The following is a 17,254-nucleotide window of genomic DNA, read 5'->3' as shown; positions in this document are numbered from 1 at the left end:
GCTCAAGGAACTTCGGGCTCCTAATGTGTAGCATTTAAAATTATTTAATTATTTTGTTCATAGTCCAGAAAAAAAATAGGAAACGATGTAACCATTATTATTATTATTATTATTATTATTATTATTATTATTATTATTATTATAGAAACAGAACAAAATTCAGTTATTAGATTTGTTTTCAAATGATGAAAAGCACACCCATTGATCCACGTGTTGTGCTGCTGTGAATACACTTGTATCTGTTTTTGTCCGACGGGGACCTGGCTGAATGAGGCAGTTGGTCCCACGTTGGACCAGTCACCTCCTTGCACCTTATGGCTACAGAAGACACACTGAGAGACTTGACAGATGGGCCTCTCAGCAGTTGGTGATGGAGGGACACTTGCATTTATATTATATCCCTAAGGGCAGCTCTCACACAGAGAACACTCTCCTACCCCTACGGTGCAGTAATTACTGTTCGTTGATTTATGTAATGGATAGAAGAAGTGTGTTTGTGTGTGAGGGCTTTGACTAATGATAATGCTGTGGAGGGAAAAAAAAATCTTCTCACACCTAAGAGGTGTAAGGCCTCAGATCCATGAATTATGCCATGGCTTTTATCATCACACTGTTCTGGTTTTTCCACGCATGAAATGAGTGACAACTTAGAAATTATTTTATTTCTTCATTCTGTTATAATTGTGTGAGTGTTGCAGGAAGGTCATTCTTCTCTCACAACAAGCTTCAGTAGTGATTTCAAGATTTGCTTTCTCTACCCAGGTCTTAATATTATGTTATTATGTTTTTGCAGTACCTCTTTGTTCACAATTTTAGTTTGTCTAAAATTGAAGAGTAAATTACCATAAAGTTTTGGGCTTGAAGCAGTAACATTAATCAGAAACTCATGCTCATGAAGCTCTTCTACAAAGTCCGAGCACTATATTATTATTTTGTTTTGTTTAAGTGTATGCACATAAAAGGATAGTTGCACCGATCAGTCTTTACCTGGCTCATATAAAATTCCACTGTTCTATGAAGTCAAGAAAAGTGTGGGAAAGAAAAAATTTGATATTTTAGTGCTTGACCTGCTGATTCCCCAATCAGAGCCCATTGTGATCTCTAGCTGATTGAACTGGAGATCTAAATAAAATCCTACTAATCTGTTATTATTAGATGGTAGCTTTGTTACTCAACTATCCTTTATGGTCGACTCTAAATTCCAAACTAAAATTTAAAAATGATCACAATGCTGTTTTCATGCTCAGAATTCAGATAATTACCTCTTTTTGATGACAGAAGTCAAGATGCTTGTTTAAATGTTTTATGTTCTCTGTTGAGCAGTAAAGGCTGAGTTAAAAATGCTTCCTAGACTTCAAAAATGATTAAACCTATTTAGACAATGCACTTTATGTGCCAGATGACTTTTATAGCACTGCAGAGACACTAAGAAATACACCAGTATGGTTCAGCTGTAACAGTCAGACAGCTTGTAGCACAAAGGAGTTAGAGGAGAGGTGGAAAAGATCTTCACATAAGAAAAAAGAAAGGATTGTTGATCTTTAAAGGTTACAGTACAAGGCACTGTGAAAGCTCAAACATTAAAACATACTATAATTTGAACGTTCAATAGTTTCTGCATGGTTCTGTAAAAACTGACATACTTATGTCTTGCAAAACATAAAACTGCCATACAATTCTTGTCAAAAACCAATGTTGATTTTAGTGAAAATAATAAAGTTTCAGTAAATGCACTGCAATATAAATGAAAACAGTTGTAAATGCTTCACATTACAGAAATTCAAGGTTTTGCTTTCTTTGCTAAGCTGCCATAATTACTTCACCTTATGGCCGCAGAAGCCACATGGGCCTTACGAGCAAGCAGAGTCAGTTTACAGTAACATACTGAAACATACAAAAACATCTTGACAACTGCAGTAAGTCCATCAGATTCAGGATGTCGCTGGTTACAGACGTGTGTGCCGTTGCACTAAAATTGTTGTCTGTGGTTTGTTACCTTTTAGAGGTACCCGGGTAAATAATCTTAAACTTAAAAGAATGACCATGTCTTTGAAATGTACAAGTAGACAATCTAAAAGTGTCAGACTGGCTTTAGGTAAGATACTAACTCATATGGTAATCAGACTTCCAATCTGATTACAGTAGATTAAACATACAATACATAATTCATATAGAGTATTACAGAGTCAGTTTCTGCAATATTTATGAATCAAATATACATTTTATTTGCAGACACTACAGCAAGTTAATAGGTGTTACTTCCAGACAGTTCGCTTATTAAAATGTTGCAGACTTTTTGTGACAGCTAGAAGTTTTTGCAATCTTTAAGAGACACACTGAGTAAGAATAACAACGATCTTACCGCATGCTAGACAGCCAAAACGTTCTTTAAACTCAGGTTGGATTTTTAGGGTTTCAAAATCTGGAACTAATACATGTAGCATAACTCTTCTGCTGCTTCAGGCTCTGAGAGGAAAAACCCAGCAGCCTTCCTGTAGTTTTAGATGATCCCCTCAGCCGAGAGAGAACACTGCAACCTCCTTTCTCCCAGCGCCAAGCAGCAAACAGAGAAGTTCCCTGATGAGACCCTCGAGGAGCCTCTACCACCTCACTTTGTTAGCTAGGGGAGCAGAAATAAAGACAGAACAAAGAGACATAAAAGTAACAGAAGGAGGAGGGAAAAGAATGGTGAAAAGGCAAAATGGAGGCAAAAGGTGTAAATGCACAGAAAACTGTGCATATATGCAAGCATAAAACCTAAAATCGGTTGTAAATATTTAGGTTTAATGGTTTTGTTTTACATACATTTCATGCACGCATGTTTTTCATTTTCTGTGTAATTATAGACATTTGGAGGGCGTGTTTCTAAAGGTACCCTGTAGTTGTGGATTCTCGTTTTCTGTGGACTGGAGTCCATAGTTTTTTAAATAGAGGTGCACTGATTAGAAGTTTTTATCCCAAAGCAGTTACCTGGCAATACAGATTTTGGCTGTTTCTTAAATCTCATTAGGACTAAGCGGATGTAGTAAAATAGGGGTTTACTATTATCTTAAAACAAACTAAATGCTTTGGAGGTAAAATTTACAAACAATTTTAGAATTTTGAATTAAGTAAGCAGCGTTAGAATTGCTGACACCACAAAACCAGGGCTAATCTCCCTTAATTTCCTCTGCTGAGATTTCCAAAAGACAACAAAATTCCCATAAGCACCAGAGGTTGTCATTTATTCCCCTGGCACTATTTCGAGTTAATAAGAAAAAAAATGCTGTGATCAACCCACCACCTCGTACCAATAGCTACGACAAAACATTGTATGGTTTCATCCCCAGCACAAATCAAACCCTCCAGTCACATGCCGCGTGATTTTTGCCTTTGAAGTCTTTGAAATCATACTTTCTCTCCATGTGAATAAACTATTATTACCCAGCCAAGAACATTTTAAAGGGTTTGAAAGCTTGGTTTACAGATAACACTTTACATGTAGTACAGGTTTATGGAACACACTTTTATTAACTGTATTCTAAATCAATAATTGCTCACTTGAACCTACAAAGTAGGTATATTCCCTATTAAAAATATAACTTTTTTTGCACATTTTTGGTCTCCTTTTTGCATTTACTTTGCTTAATGTCTAGCTTTTTGTGCATGCTTGTCACTACTCTTCCCAAACACAGGTGTCGTAGATCTAATGTACCTAAATGCACCCTGCGTAGGCACAGATGGAGCAGCGCCTGCTCACAGCACTTCACAGCTCTAGAACATCTCTTTCTTGTGACAACATGAAAGCCCTTGTACACAAAGAGATGTCTCTACAGAATTTTTTTTTCCTTCTTTTTTCTTTTTTTTTGGGAAGAACTTGAAGTGTCTCTATAGGGCCCTCAAATTAAACAGTGTGAACTTTCTGGACAGGTTGACATTGATAGTAAGACTTATCAACCGAGAATGGCTCCAGACATCAAAATGTTTTTGACAGCCTTAAATGCAAAGCAAAGCAGTTGAAGTTGGGAACTAATGTGCAGAGGGATAGGTTCTTGGACATAGAGAGCTAATTCTTTAGGTTTTTGTGGTGCACTGTGTGCAGTTCTCATGCAACAGACACATTATAGTCGGTGTTGGTAACATCAAAAGTATTATAGACCTGTGTTTTCTCATTTTTTTGACTATTTCTTCTCATTGCGTCAACACAGATCTTATTCAGGCATTGAATCCTCAGGTTGTTCTCCTCAGTGCAACATCAAGGAAGTATCAACCTGTATATGGCTATGAAATGAGGAAGCGTCTACGTGTGTGTGTGTGTGTGTGTTCATCATGTGTGTTGTATTTATTCTCTCTAAGGGAAGATAAATTGTTTTTCTTGTCCTTTTTGTTGCACTCTGTTGTTTGTTTACCCAAATCTTGTTTAAGATAACCCACCTTTCTGCACTAGTTCCCTTTAAGAACATGTTGGGTATATAGAGTGTGTGCTGAGCCATGTGTTTGTGGTGGTGAGTGAGGTGTACTGTGATGAGATTCTATATTATGTCACTGTTTCTTTAGCTTTTATCTCAGCTTAGAACAACAAACAGCCTCTTCTATTACAGAGAATAATGGTAGAAGGTTTGTGTGACTACATCCCCTTTTGATGGAAAATTCTAAATACCAACTAGTGAACTCATGTGTTGTTAATGAATTTATTGCATTTCTCATGATTCCCCTTCTTTGTGTGTCACATATGTTGAGCAGAGACGACAGCAGGCTTGCCGCACAAACTCAACATGTTTTTTTTAGAGAATAGCACCGTGATTTTGCACAGATGTACACAAAAGCAAGCTTATAATTTCAAAGCTGTCTGTTTCAGGAAGGCCATTTTAATGCTTACCAGTTGTTCTATTAGCCAGAAAACAAACAACATTTGTGGAATGGCTGCTGTCACGGTATTCTAGCCTCCTCAGAGCTAGATCTCACATAAATCTGATGTGCTTGTTCCACAAGATGAGATACAGACAGTTAGGCGGCCAATTCTAGCTAAGCATGGTTGGTATCTAATGTCTGTTGTAATTAATCACAACAGACACAAATTATTTCCCTCTGTTGTTGTGTTTATAAGGTTGCTTACATCATACATGGGATCTGCCCATTGAACAGATTCTAATTCTGAAACATAAACAAATTCAATTTCTATCAAAAATATTCTTCTTGCACTTAAAATATTCGAAAAAAGTATCACTTTTTCAGAATCTTCCATTTTTTAAATGTCTTTAATAAGATTTTTAGTATTTCCTAGCAATGCACTAATCAGACTCTTCCTGCCTTATACCAAGCTCAGATTTGTCTTTAAATTTTGACCCACTAAACATGATTTTTAGCAGTTATTTTGTTAAGATGACAGTGCAGTAAACATAGAAATGCACTGCAGTAAACATAGAAATGCGCTGCAGGTTATTTGCTAGAGATGGTAGTTCTGAATAATTTAAATTACAATAACTTCCCCATTAATGCATTAAAGCTTGTCTGTATTAAATAATTTTCCGTTTTTATTTTTATATAGCGAGTACAACACAGATTTTGTACTTTAAAGAGAGAAGGATAGAACAACTTCTGATTACAAGATGATACTCTACCCACTGAACCACAGTTAGTTAGCTGAAAGACAACTGTTGAAAATATTCCTTGAAATTCTTTTATAGTATGGGAATTAAGAGGACCAGGCCATCACAAAGCAACACAGACACAAAGGACAGACAATCCTCATTTTTATGATTATTGTTGTGTTTTTACACAAGGTTGTCATGCCTAAATAGCACCAGACTTGTTGAGCTATTTGTAAAAATACTTTAAGTATTTAATTTTTTTTTTTTTTTCTGTAACCAATACTCAGCACTTTTTGTTTAGTTTCCTTTGTATATAAATTGGACGTGCAGCTGTAGCTGAGTTAATTTAATTTATTTATTTTTAATTTTTTCATAGCTGATTACAATCAACCTTCTCAAAACTCCTTTTTGTTGAATTAGCATATGTCTAGTATCGCCTTTGCACTACAGCAGGGATATTTCTGTTTATTACTGTTTTATTTTTGGTTCCTAACTATTGTACTGGGAGGAAGGTTATTGGTGTTGCGCTAGGCACGATCCTGTGACATAACTGTAGCATCCCGGCAGAAGCTCCCCATATGCATTAGCATAAGGCGTATGCTAATGCTATCTCTCTGTCTCTGTCAGTAATGTTTAGAACGTTAAAAATAGTTCTCACGGTTTTTGTGCTCCATAAAAGTATAATGTTAGTTGTTTTTAAGTGTTTTAAAGACTTCGGGTTTGGTTAGAATTAAACTGTTACTCTTATAAATTTTGTCTGAAACTTTCCCTCCAAAATGTGTTTGTTGGGTCGCAGGGATGCTATACCCGCTGGTTGAGTGTGTCCCACACTGTGTCTTATAGGTATGTGCCGAATACACACTGTTACATGTTGTGGTTCTATATCTTTTAATTTAAGGAGTGTGTTTTAGAATAGGTCCTTTATGCATTATTTTACATAAAGCAGGAACTTTGAGCTTTGTATTATACTTTTGGTTTTTATTAATATTATTTTTGCATTATGCATTAATATATTTTCTTGATGCTGATTTGTACACAATTTTATTTTTCTTTATTCCATTTGTTGTCAATATACACAAAAGGAGAAGCTGCCTAGCTGTGCTTCTGGATCTGACTGTGTGTATGCTGCACCTGCTGGTTGAGTGTGTCCCACATTGTGTCTTAAAGGAATAAACTGGTGCAGATCCTGATTCCAGTGTGAAGTTATTGGGCCATTTGACAACTGTTACAGACAATGACTTTAGTGTTCATTGGATGAGTAGAATTTCAACTCAAATTCACTTTGTCTCCATTTTTTTTTTTTTTTTTTTTTATAATGTCAGATATCTGTTAGGGTGGGGAAAAAATGGAGCGGTGCCTGTCAGTCCAGGACATGTGATAAGTGACACACCGCAGACCCCATTTTGATGAAACTCCAGAGAGTCATGCTTCACCCAGCTTTGGCATTTTCAAAATTACTATGTTTGGCCCAAGGTGGGAGCAGCAATTACCTGGCAAACATTTTAATAACCAGTCATATCTCACTCGCTACTGAGGGGAATATCCAACTATCCATGCTCTACAAATTAGTCTCCAGGGCCAACACTTTAAAACACATTGCATTTGCCACTGTTTTCAGTTCCCCCAAACCTGTTTGCTGCCAGGCTTTTTGTTGTTTTTTGGTCTAATTTACAGATGAATGGGGTCATCTGTATGTAAACTGTATGTTCTCAGTTTCAAAGTGATGCAAAGACCCAAAATCTCATATCTAATAAACCACATTACAGCCTTTGTGACAGGTAATTACCACTCATGATGTCAAACCAATGGCACTAATTATAGACATCAAAGCTTTTAATTATCAGCAGAGCTATCAGAATGGGCCCAGTGCTGCTTTAAGCAACACTTTTATGTCAAAGGCACACCTGTCACCTGGCGCTCTTAATTAATAACTATGTCAGACAGAAGCACTAAAAAGCAACCCCTTTCAGATTGAAAACTGTAGTCACAATACGCAACGTCAAGATTGAAAATGGGAATTTTTTCCCCACTTTTTAGTTTCGATTATATTCATTTCAATCGCTCAAACACACACAAAAAAAAGTATGAAAGCATCAATGATGAGGGCTAGGCTGTCAAACATCGATGACGTTAGCTGTGGAACAGAGAACTTGGCTGTCAATGCAGAAAACAATCAGTAATCAAGAGAAAAGTAGTGAAGGAGAAGTCTGTGTCTAGAATTTCAATTCCTAGAGTTAAAAGGTATAGAGCAATATCTAGTGTGGGAAGGGAAGTGTGGGAAGAAGTTGTCAGGGAGCAATAGATTGGAGTTCTAACAAATTGATGCCCTAATGAGGGATATAAAAGTGTTCTGCTATGACTCCTGTCTGTCTGCTATTCATCACAGTGATTAATGACTAGACACTGTAATTCATAACACTATTAATTTGAAACTGTTACATTCATGTTTTGTGTTTTTTTTCTGTTCTGGTTCCAGATCATCACTGTTAGTCTGATTTGTATAGGTGTCAGAACTCCTATTTCTTCAGAACAACTGTCACCAGGAGTACCATGCAGTAATTTGCAGACTTGCAGGTTTTACTTTTCTCCACATAATTACGATTTACTTGTGGAGGTTTAGCTGCACTATAGTGATGTAGCTGTCAAAATATTTATGCATTTTCTATGTGTCCCTGGTTATAGGGAATACTTTTGGAAAATATATTTAGTTTGGCTTCATCTTTGTTTGATAAAATATGGTGTGATAAATCTGTGGTGCTATTTGCAACATTTCCACAGTCTTAAGAGATGGGGTCATTTAAACCCCACAATTTTTTATTTTTTTATTTTTTTTTACTCTTTGCTTGGTGTGGGGTCGCATTGACCCGGTGTGCGCTTTTACTAGATTTTTTAGTGTGTGTGTCTGTGTGTGCTATTGGAAACTGATCGTCTGACAGGACAACCCCCCTCCTCGCTTCCCTGCTGTCCAACTGTGAAATTTGCAGCGCTCCTCTTGAGCGCTATAACCGTCCCGTCCCATTACTCTACTTACGTAATAGAAATTAAATAATGACAGCTGAAGTGGTTGAACTTTCGTCTCTTCAGGAGATAGCATAGTATGCTGTACCTATCAATACATAGAAATTATAAAAACAGATTTACAGAAAAGGCAACAATATAAGAAAACTTGTCAGTCATGAGCATTATGTGGAAATGTATCAAAATCTTGTCTCTCCTACCTCTCTATTTCTTTAAACTACCGACATTTACTTTTTTCATAACATGTTGTTTTGTTTTAAAGGGTTTCTTTATGTCAATGCTCCACATGTAGTCGCTGAAAGAATGGTTTAAATAGTCAGATGGTATGTATAGTCAAATGTTCTATTCGTCTGCGCTCGGACAAACGGAAAACGAGTTGCTTCTGCAAATAATTTTTATGAATAAACACATGGAAGAAGCAGCGAGAGCTTTGTGATTCAAGGTGGTCCACAAACAACATCAGATATTTTGCATTCATTGGCAACACATAACAAGTTGAGACTTTTGTAAAAGCACATATTTTCTAACCAGATAAATATTATGTTCACAGCACCAGCAGTCACCTTGGTAATCTGGCAGGTCACTCCCTACTCGGCAGAACTGTAGTAGCTGTGAAATCAATGTGGACTGCCTTCTTCTCTCCTCTTGGCTTAAAGATTCAAGTTGTAAGATAATCCAGGGACAGAAGGGATTTCCAGCAGAGAAATCCGACCTGTTCACCTGTTTACTTCCATGTAGCTCATTTACATTTCCTGCGTAGCTGATCTTTGTAGCAAATGTTCTCTCTTGCAGGAGGTAAACAGCTATTTTGTCTATCTGTCATAATGTACAGATTCATAGGTTTTCTGATACTAAAATATGATGGGTTTTTTATTTCCTTTAAGTGATTTTTCTAAAACAATCAACTTCTCACTCTGACCTGAAAAGTTTGGATTTCAATCTGTCTCCAGGCCACTACAACACACTTTTAACACTCTGAACATGTTGGCCATCAATACAATAAAGTAGTAAAAGCACATTTACTGTCTGGTTTTGATGTGTGTTCAAGAGGTTGTTTGAATAAAAGGTGTGTTTATGTGTTTATATTTCACAGAATATCCCAGCACTGCCTTGCGGTAAAGCACTCTATTCATATGAAGGCAAGGAACCAGGCGACTTACAGTTTTCCAAGGGTGATATTATCATCCTGCGGCGCAAGGTGGATGACAACTGGTACCACGGGGAGCTTAATGGTTGCCATGGCTTCTTGCCAGCTAGCTACATCCAGCTGCTGCGTCCCCTGAGTCAAACCCCACCTCAGGGCAAAGCTTTGTATGACTTTGAGGTCAAAGACAAAGACCAGGATAAAGACTGCCTGGCCTTCAGCAAGGTAACACACATACGCACACTTGACACATCCACCTGTAGGGCGACGGTATTTCATAAGACAACCAGATGAATATATGTGGCTTAGACTGATAAATCAAAGAGGACATTTTAGGGAATGATGTGCAAGATTATAGAAGCAAACATTTACCTGCAGAGTTTAACCAGGCTGGTTGATTGTTTGTTTGATGAATAATTTATTAGATATGACTTTGTGTTTCAGAAGCCTCTTCAGAGTGAAAGAACCCGATTTGCTGGCTAGCAATTGCAATTCATACATTGTAGATTATTAAAGTGTAAAACAACCTTGTAAATTTATACATAGACCTTGAACTTTCCCAGATTGTATCACACTACAACCACAACGTTGTGTGCGTTTAGACACCTCTAATTTCTTTCTACAGATTCAAGTCTCTGAAGTGTAGTTTGTATTTGTATTTAACTCCGCTGAGACAGTATTTTTTGTTAACTGCCTCTTGCTGCAGTTGCAGCTTTAAATATTTTGTGGTAAGTCCTCATCACCATAGCATGTCGAACTGACACTTTTGGCCATTCTTCTTTGCAAAATACTCAATTTCAAGGTGTCTGATTACAGATTCAAATTTCGTTTAAGTCATGTTTGATGTATATATAGCATTTTTTTAACAACTTGAGGTAACACAGTTACTCGATTGTGCCATAAAATGGCACTATGTGTCCAGAAAACACATAATACTACCTCTATAAGGAACGGCCCATTTTTAGCTCCATCCAACCCATCATCTACTGTGCTTTCCTGCCCTTATAAAAGAGAGACATTCCATGCTATGCATTATGTTGTAATTACCTTGTTTTATTGTGGCTATGGTATGTTCAGGGTGATGTGTAGGGTTACTCATATACAGGCTAAATAGCCTCTATGGAGGCCAGGAAATTCTGCCTTGTTTTTTTTCTTTTTCTGACCCGAGGATCTCTTTCCATATGTTTGCTGTTCCCCTCATGTTGTGTGTCGCAAAATGCAAACAGAAATAAACAGAGGACAAATAATAGTTGTCCTCTGAAAGACTGTGGCACCTGAAGCAGATCTCTGTAGGTCCTTCGGAGTCAACCTTATAACTTTGCTTAATAATCTGTTAGGTTTGGTAATAGTAAAAAAATATATATTTTTGTCAAAGTTTTAAAAAGTTTCAGTATTATTGTAACTACTGGTAGTATTAGACAGAATTTTACAGTTATACGTTTGCCGTGAAGTGTTTGATATGTGAAGAAAAAAATCACTAAGGAGGCAGCTGCTCTTCGCCATGATCCAAAAGGATTTGGCTGAAGCTGATTTTAAGGCAGGCTTTGATGTTTTGGAGGGAGATTCTGGCAGCTGATTTACTCTGCGCTCATATTTAAATAGTTTATGTTTACATGCCAAAACTCTACCAGCCTCATAATAAGACTTAAAAATACGGAAAAATCTTTTGCCCTGTCCAATTTTTTGGTCTGTTCACTGGAATAAATAATAGCTACTGCATATAATTTAGTGAATTTTGACTGCATACAGTTTTACAGACTACATAGAAGCTGCAATAAACAACTGTTTTGTTTTTTTTTATTATTGAAATTGTATCAAGGGAAATTCAACCAAACTGTGATTAGTGGCTTTCAGATGTTTACATTGCTATTTATGCTTTTTTCCCAAACTTAATGTGACATTTATTCCGTCTAAGTAATCCAACAAATCTGACATTGGGAAAGTAAATCTTGAGAAGGAATAAAATAAAATAATAAAAAAGGGCTTGGTAAGAGATGTGCAGTCCTTCAATACTATTAGGTTGAATAAAGTTCTTGAAAAGTATAACATAATACAAATGTTGATGTGGTCCGCAAAGCTTACCTTGTTCCTGCTCTGTGAACAAGCTTTGTGCTCTCCGTTTTCCACATTTTAGAGATTGATGAGAAGAAACAGGTTAATAAATTATACCATGTATTGACTCCTGTGCAGTTGAATTGAGACAATTCCTATCCAGATTAAGTGATAACAATGAGCCATCAATAGTTCACACCATTTCTCATTTTAGGGTTAAGCTAATCAACAACTTTATGACTGAATATTACATTAAGCCCATAAACTCACTCAGAGACACATGGTGTGCTGTATTTGTGTTGTCATGCAGAACCATTGAGTGTGATATTGTTTTCTCAGTGTGAGAGGTAATTACTCAGAATGACTAATATACAGCCATTTAACAGCATTATCACTGCCATCCTGTAATGGCCTTACCAAGGCCTTGACGTTAGGAGAGAAAGCAGCACTATGTGGGCGTGTGTTGGGAAACAATGAGTGTAATCTATTCCTGAGATTAAGTAAGCGTAAAGGAAAGCTAATCGAAACCTTACAGGTTGAGATCTGACAGTTTCCACACTGCGTACAAAAGAAGTGACTGATATCTCGACTTGATAAAAACAATATGTGTCATTGTCTTAGCTGGCAAGATTTGTGAATAAATACCTCTTTTTGTTTGAGCTGCTTTGAAAAAGAAGGAGAAAATACTGAATGAGGAGTCGCCTGCTCTTCATGCACGTTATGATTATCTTCGAGACTTTTGGGTACATTTTCTGTGAACTGGCAAAAAGTGGTGCATTGTGGAAATTGTGCACCACGCTACACTTCGAGTACTAACAGTCAAACTCTTTGGTGGCTTTATGATGGTCTAGGACTATTTGCTGCTTCAAGATCCAAACAATTTCCTGACAGAACTCTAAATTGTGCTCTCTGCCAGAAATTCCTGAAGGTGAATGTCTGGTAATCAGTTTATGACTTTAAGCTAATTCGCACTTGGATGATTCATCTATAATCCAAGCACATATTTGTTCTAGAGTTGGTAAAAACATTAAACAAAGCACATTCTGGGACTTCCTTCTAAACAGCACAACGCTGAATTTTTTCTGTTTTCACATTCTTACCCACATATCCCTGTGGAGTTGTTAGAGGACCTCTGCCATCTCCAGCAATCACTGGGCAGTCTGCTAGTTCATCATGCGTCAACACAGAGACACACAGAACAGATTGCACTCTCGTACTTAAGGGCAATTTATTGGGCCCAGTGCACTTAGCAGTCATGTTTTTGGGTGATGAGAGGAACCCAGAATACCTAGAGAGAGCCCACACATGCATGGGGAACATGCAAACTTCATGCATAAAGACTATAGGTTAGGATTCAAGTGCAGGATCTTCTCGCTGCTAGGCAACAGTGCTACCAACTGCAACATTATGCAGCCATCCGAAAAAATGCAAAGCAAATTTCATGAGTATCTTCTTTAAAATGGGAAACGAGTTGAAAGTGTCCTTACATTCCTTTGTTCAGAAGTCTCTCTCTCTTTTTTTAAACCATAACCATTTTTTAGGACTTTCTCTTCCGCTTCAAATCCAACAAAATTTCTATTTGCTTTGAAAAAAAATCACCATTGCTGGACATTTCCCAGTGGCTGTGAGGAAAGCAGTGAAGGCTCTCATTGTTTGAGCCTTGTTAAATGTCAGTCATACTGCGGGTAAAAGGGTTAAGTGTGAATTCATCTGTCACCATCTTTTCTGCCAACCTTTGCCAGAAAGGCACACTTCAGAAAAGAACACTAAAATTCAGCACAAAATTATTCTACTCTCGAAAAGAACAGCTATGCTTCATAATTAATTTTGACATTCATTCACACCATCAGTAGTAGTGTTTAAGCTTTTGATTGTCTGAAATTGGAATTGCATATTATTTAATTGAAGATGATCTACTGATACAACCAGTTCCTTTTCTATGCCAAAACAAACAAACAAACAAAAAAACAATTATAGCCCAAGAGATAGCACATAATAAAAAATATCTACTGCATTTAACATGTGCCTTTTTTTTCTGCCATTTAATGCAAATGTTGAATTTCTAATACATTCATTTTTGTATAATTAATAATTTTGTAAACATCAGACCAGATGAGACCTATTTGGAACACATTGTTGGTTCAATCATGGTGCATTCCCAGTATTCATTGTGCATGTCTGTATGTATATGTGCTATCACTCTTTTCCTTTCCCTCCAGGACGAGGTTCTGACAGTAATCAGACGCGTAGATGAGAACTGGGCAGAAGGCATGCTGGGAGACAAGATTGGCATCTTTCCCATTCTTTATGTCGAGGTAAACTGACTCACAAAGGAGCTGTGAAAGCATCAGTAACACTGCAGCAGCACACCTGTTCCACTCTGTATTTATCATCGTTTCTCTGTCTGCTAAAAGAAAGAAAACACATTTCTCCTGTAATCTTTGATTGCACAAAACGAAATGGCCTCAGGTGGGATGTATCAGCTGTGTTTGGTTTTCTGCTAAATTTAGAAAAGTGGAAGCCTAATGGTTCAGATTTATCAAAAACAAGAGGATTCGGCAAAGGAATCATCTTGATGATGAATAATGAAAACTAAACTTATTTCTAACAACCTCATTAAGGCAAATGCATTCGATTCTAAAACTGTATATAAATATAGAATGGTTTCTTTACAATTTCCTAAGGGACATTTATCCAAAGATTTGTGGGGTCTATATACATATTTGAGCATGTATGCTCAATTTAGACCATGTGTAAATAGGATAAAACTAGCATTACATTAAAACTTGTGCAGCCAATTAAAATTGAATGTTTTATAATTCATCCATCTTGGAAAAAGAACATTTCCACTGCATCATTAAAAGCCCCGAATTTATATGACATTCATGCCGACGACGAGTGTATGTAAATTACTGTCACTGCATGCGCTAAGAAATGTGTTAATGTATGCTTCTTAGTCAGAATGTTAAATTGAGGCATCTCAAACTGAACCGTAATCTAAATGCAACCAAATGCAATTAGTCCGAAAAATGCAAATAGCATTAGCAAATGCTGCCTGACATTTTGCAGTTATAGAGCCTTTCCTAAAAGGATGTCTTCACTGTAAATGGAAAAAAAAAAAAAAAAAAAAAATTTTAAAACCCAAAAGCGTTTTACCTTCTCTCTTCACCCCATGCCTGTCAAGAGAGAAATATAGTTTACGTTAATCCCTGAGCAACTGAAGAAATATCATTCACGGTTTGAAGCCGGATCTCATTTAAGGCTCTTAAGCAGTATTAAAAAGACGCTGGTGAAAAATGTGTTTTCTTCTTTTCTCTCCCCATCAACACAAATGAGGAAAAATGCTGACTTTCCCCAACCCTGTCAAAAGGAAGTAATGGAAGCTTCAGAACTGAATGACTATACAGTCAACGGGAAAAATGTTTTAGTCTGATTTCTATCTAGTGTCTGGGGGTCATTTCCATTGAAACTGATGGATAAAACAGTATTTTTGTAAAATCTAATAAAGTAGTAATTCTGTATTGAAGCCTTTTTTTTTTTAGAAATAGAAAAAATATATATATTTGAAAGTGTGTATTGATGCCACCTCAGCTGTAGATGGATTCTTTATTTATGATAAAAAAGAGTCCCACCACTGGTGTGGAAAAGACTTGAAGTGTTGCCTGTATGTGCATTAAAATCTGCTATGCACTTTTATTGGCTGGTCCAGATGCCAATAAAAATTACAAGTTTAAACTTGATAAACTTTGTTACATGTTTACTTGATCAGTAAGCAATCTGGGGTTAAGTGCCTTGCCCAGGGGCACATCGACATGTGACAGGGGGAAGCTTAAGTTGAAAATCTTGCAATTCCAAGACAACTTCTTTTCCAAAGAGTCACAGTAGTAAATTTTTTATAATTTGATGAAAAAAAAAATTATATACTACCACAAATAGTCTTAAGTAAGCATGCATCTTAGCCCACTGAGGATCTTTGCACAGAGACTTGTTCATCGAGACTATAGACTAACTTTAACTTTCTTTCTGTTTATTTTGATATGACTTGTTAATATTGTAGCCACATATATCGCTAGTGTTGGCTGAGCACTATGCTATGTTCGGATCTCTACCACATCACTGTTGGTTAAACTTTAACTGAATATTCCCTTCCCTCCGGTTCTGGAGTGCTTGTTGTTTGTTCCAGATCCAGATTGGAATGCCAATTTTGAGAAACCATTCCCTAACAAATGTAGAAACCTTCCCTAAACCCTTGCATTTCAAAAAAGCAGTCAACATTCTCTAGTGAGGAATTCATACTGAAAAATAACTGTGGAGAAAAAAAAATTTAGATTCATGTTTTCACTTTAGAAAATTATATATACAATATATATTTACAAATATGTTTTGTGTTACTTAGTTCCACCAATAGTCTTAAATACATCTTTCAAACTCAGCAACAAATAAAACAAGAGGTAACTCATTGAAAGAGAATCAAAAGATTGATGAATTTGTTGCTGGGACTGAAGTGAAATTAACATACTGCATTATAACATATTCAGCCAAAAGACCCTTCTATTCCTCCACCAGTACTTTCAGCAAGAAAGTCTCACTTTAAAATACAGTGTAATGAAGATGCAAAGAAAATCCTAGTTTTGAGCTCTTAAATGTCACAGTCCTTTGCACAAACTTCTTAATCTTTCTTGGATTGCTGCTGACTCTGACTTAGGATCTGGACCACCCAATCAAGTATCCCAAAATTAGCTGGTGGACCAAACTACTCTCTCAGGGATTAAGCTATGGTCGGAGCAAGGTTGGGGCTAACTCACGCAGACACACAAGGGATCCTATTAAATGGAGATGCATCAATAATTTAGACCTCTCCATCACTGTGACACAGCAGGGGTGCAGGGGTCTGTGTTAGGATTCGTATGTGTGTATGCAGTGAGAAGCTAATGAGGGAGCTCAGCTGGAACCTCTCCTGATCTGCATGTGCGTGCGTCCGCGTGTGCATGTAGATGCAACGTATCATGTTATCATCTGTGCTATTATTTTATACACTTGCCAAAATAACAGGATAAGTTTTGTGTTATGACTGGCAATTTGGGAACATTATCCTGAGATGCAGTAAAACTGGGAGAGAAAAAGCAAAGGGTTGTCTGTCAGAGAAATGCTTCTAAAACTGGATGCTGATATGCCAAATCAGGACACAACAATATACAACACTGCATGGGAAATAATTGCAATGATTTTCTCTTCACCAGGCTCACAAAGAAAATATAGCAAAACATCATAAGTTTTGGCTCTCTAGCTGTACTCCAGTTATTTTACACAGCTTCACCAATAACTGATTATTAATTTTGCAAAAACCTACTTAACCAAAGCAAAAGAAAAATGCTCACTGAATTGTTTTGGAACTTGTAAAATAAACATAAGCTGCAAAAAAGAAGATCTATTTGTCTTCTTTTATCAAGTTACAGCAGGGATGGTTCCT

General features: G+C 36.8%; 1 protein-coding gene across 1 annotated transcript in view; it reads left to right on the top strand.

Moving 5' to 3' along the window:
• Positions 1–9,654: 9,654 nt before the first annotated feature.
• The window catches only part of LOC106948964 (SH3 domain-containing RING finger protein 3), a gene marked incomplete at its 5' end in the record, with an annotated part of 45,690 nt that continues 38,090 nt past the window's right edge, over positions 9,655–17,254 (top strand). Inside the window, 2 exons of the mRNA XM_015034887.1 lie at positions 9,655–9,957; positions 14,004–14,099. Coding sequence (XP_014890373.1) covers positions 9,655–9,957; positions 14,004–14,099 — 399 coding nt within the window. The remainder of the gene's footprint in view (positions 9,958–14,003; positions 14,100–17,254) is intronic.

This window comes from Poecilia latipinna, unplaced genomic scaffold (genome assembly GCF_001443285.1).
Source record: "Poecilia latipinna isolate Pla-1442-1.1 unplaced genomic scaffold, P_latipinna-1.0 Scaffold19, whole genome shotgun sequence".
NCBI classification, from domain to species: Eukaryota; Metazoa; Chordata; class Actinopteri; order Cyprinodontiformes; family Poeciliidae; genus Poecilia; species Poecilia latipinna.
This window is presented reverse-complemented; position numbering and strand designations above follow the sequence as displayed.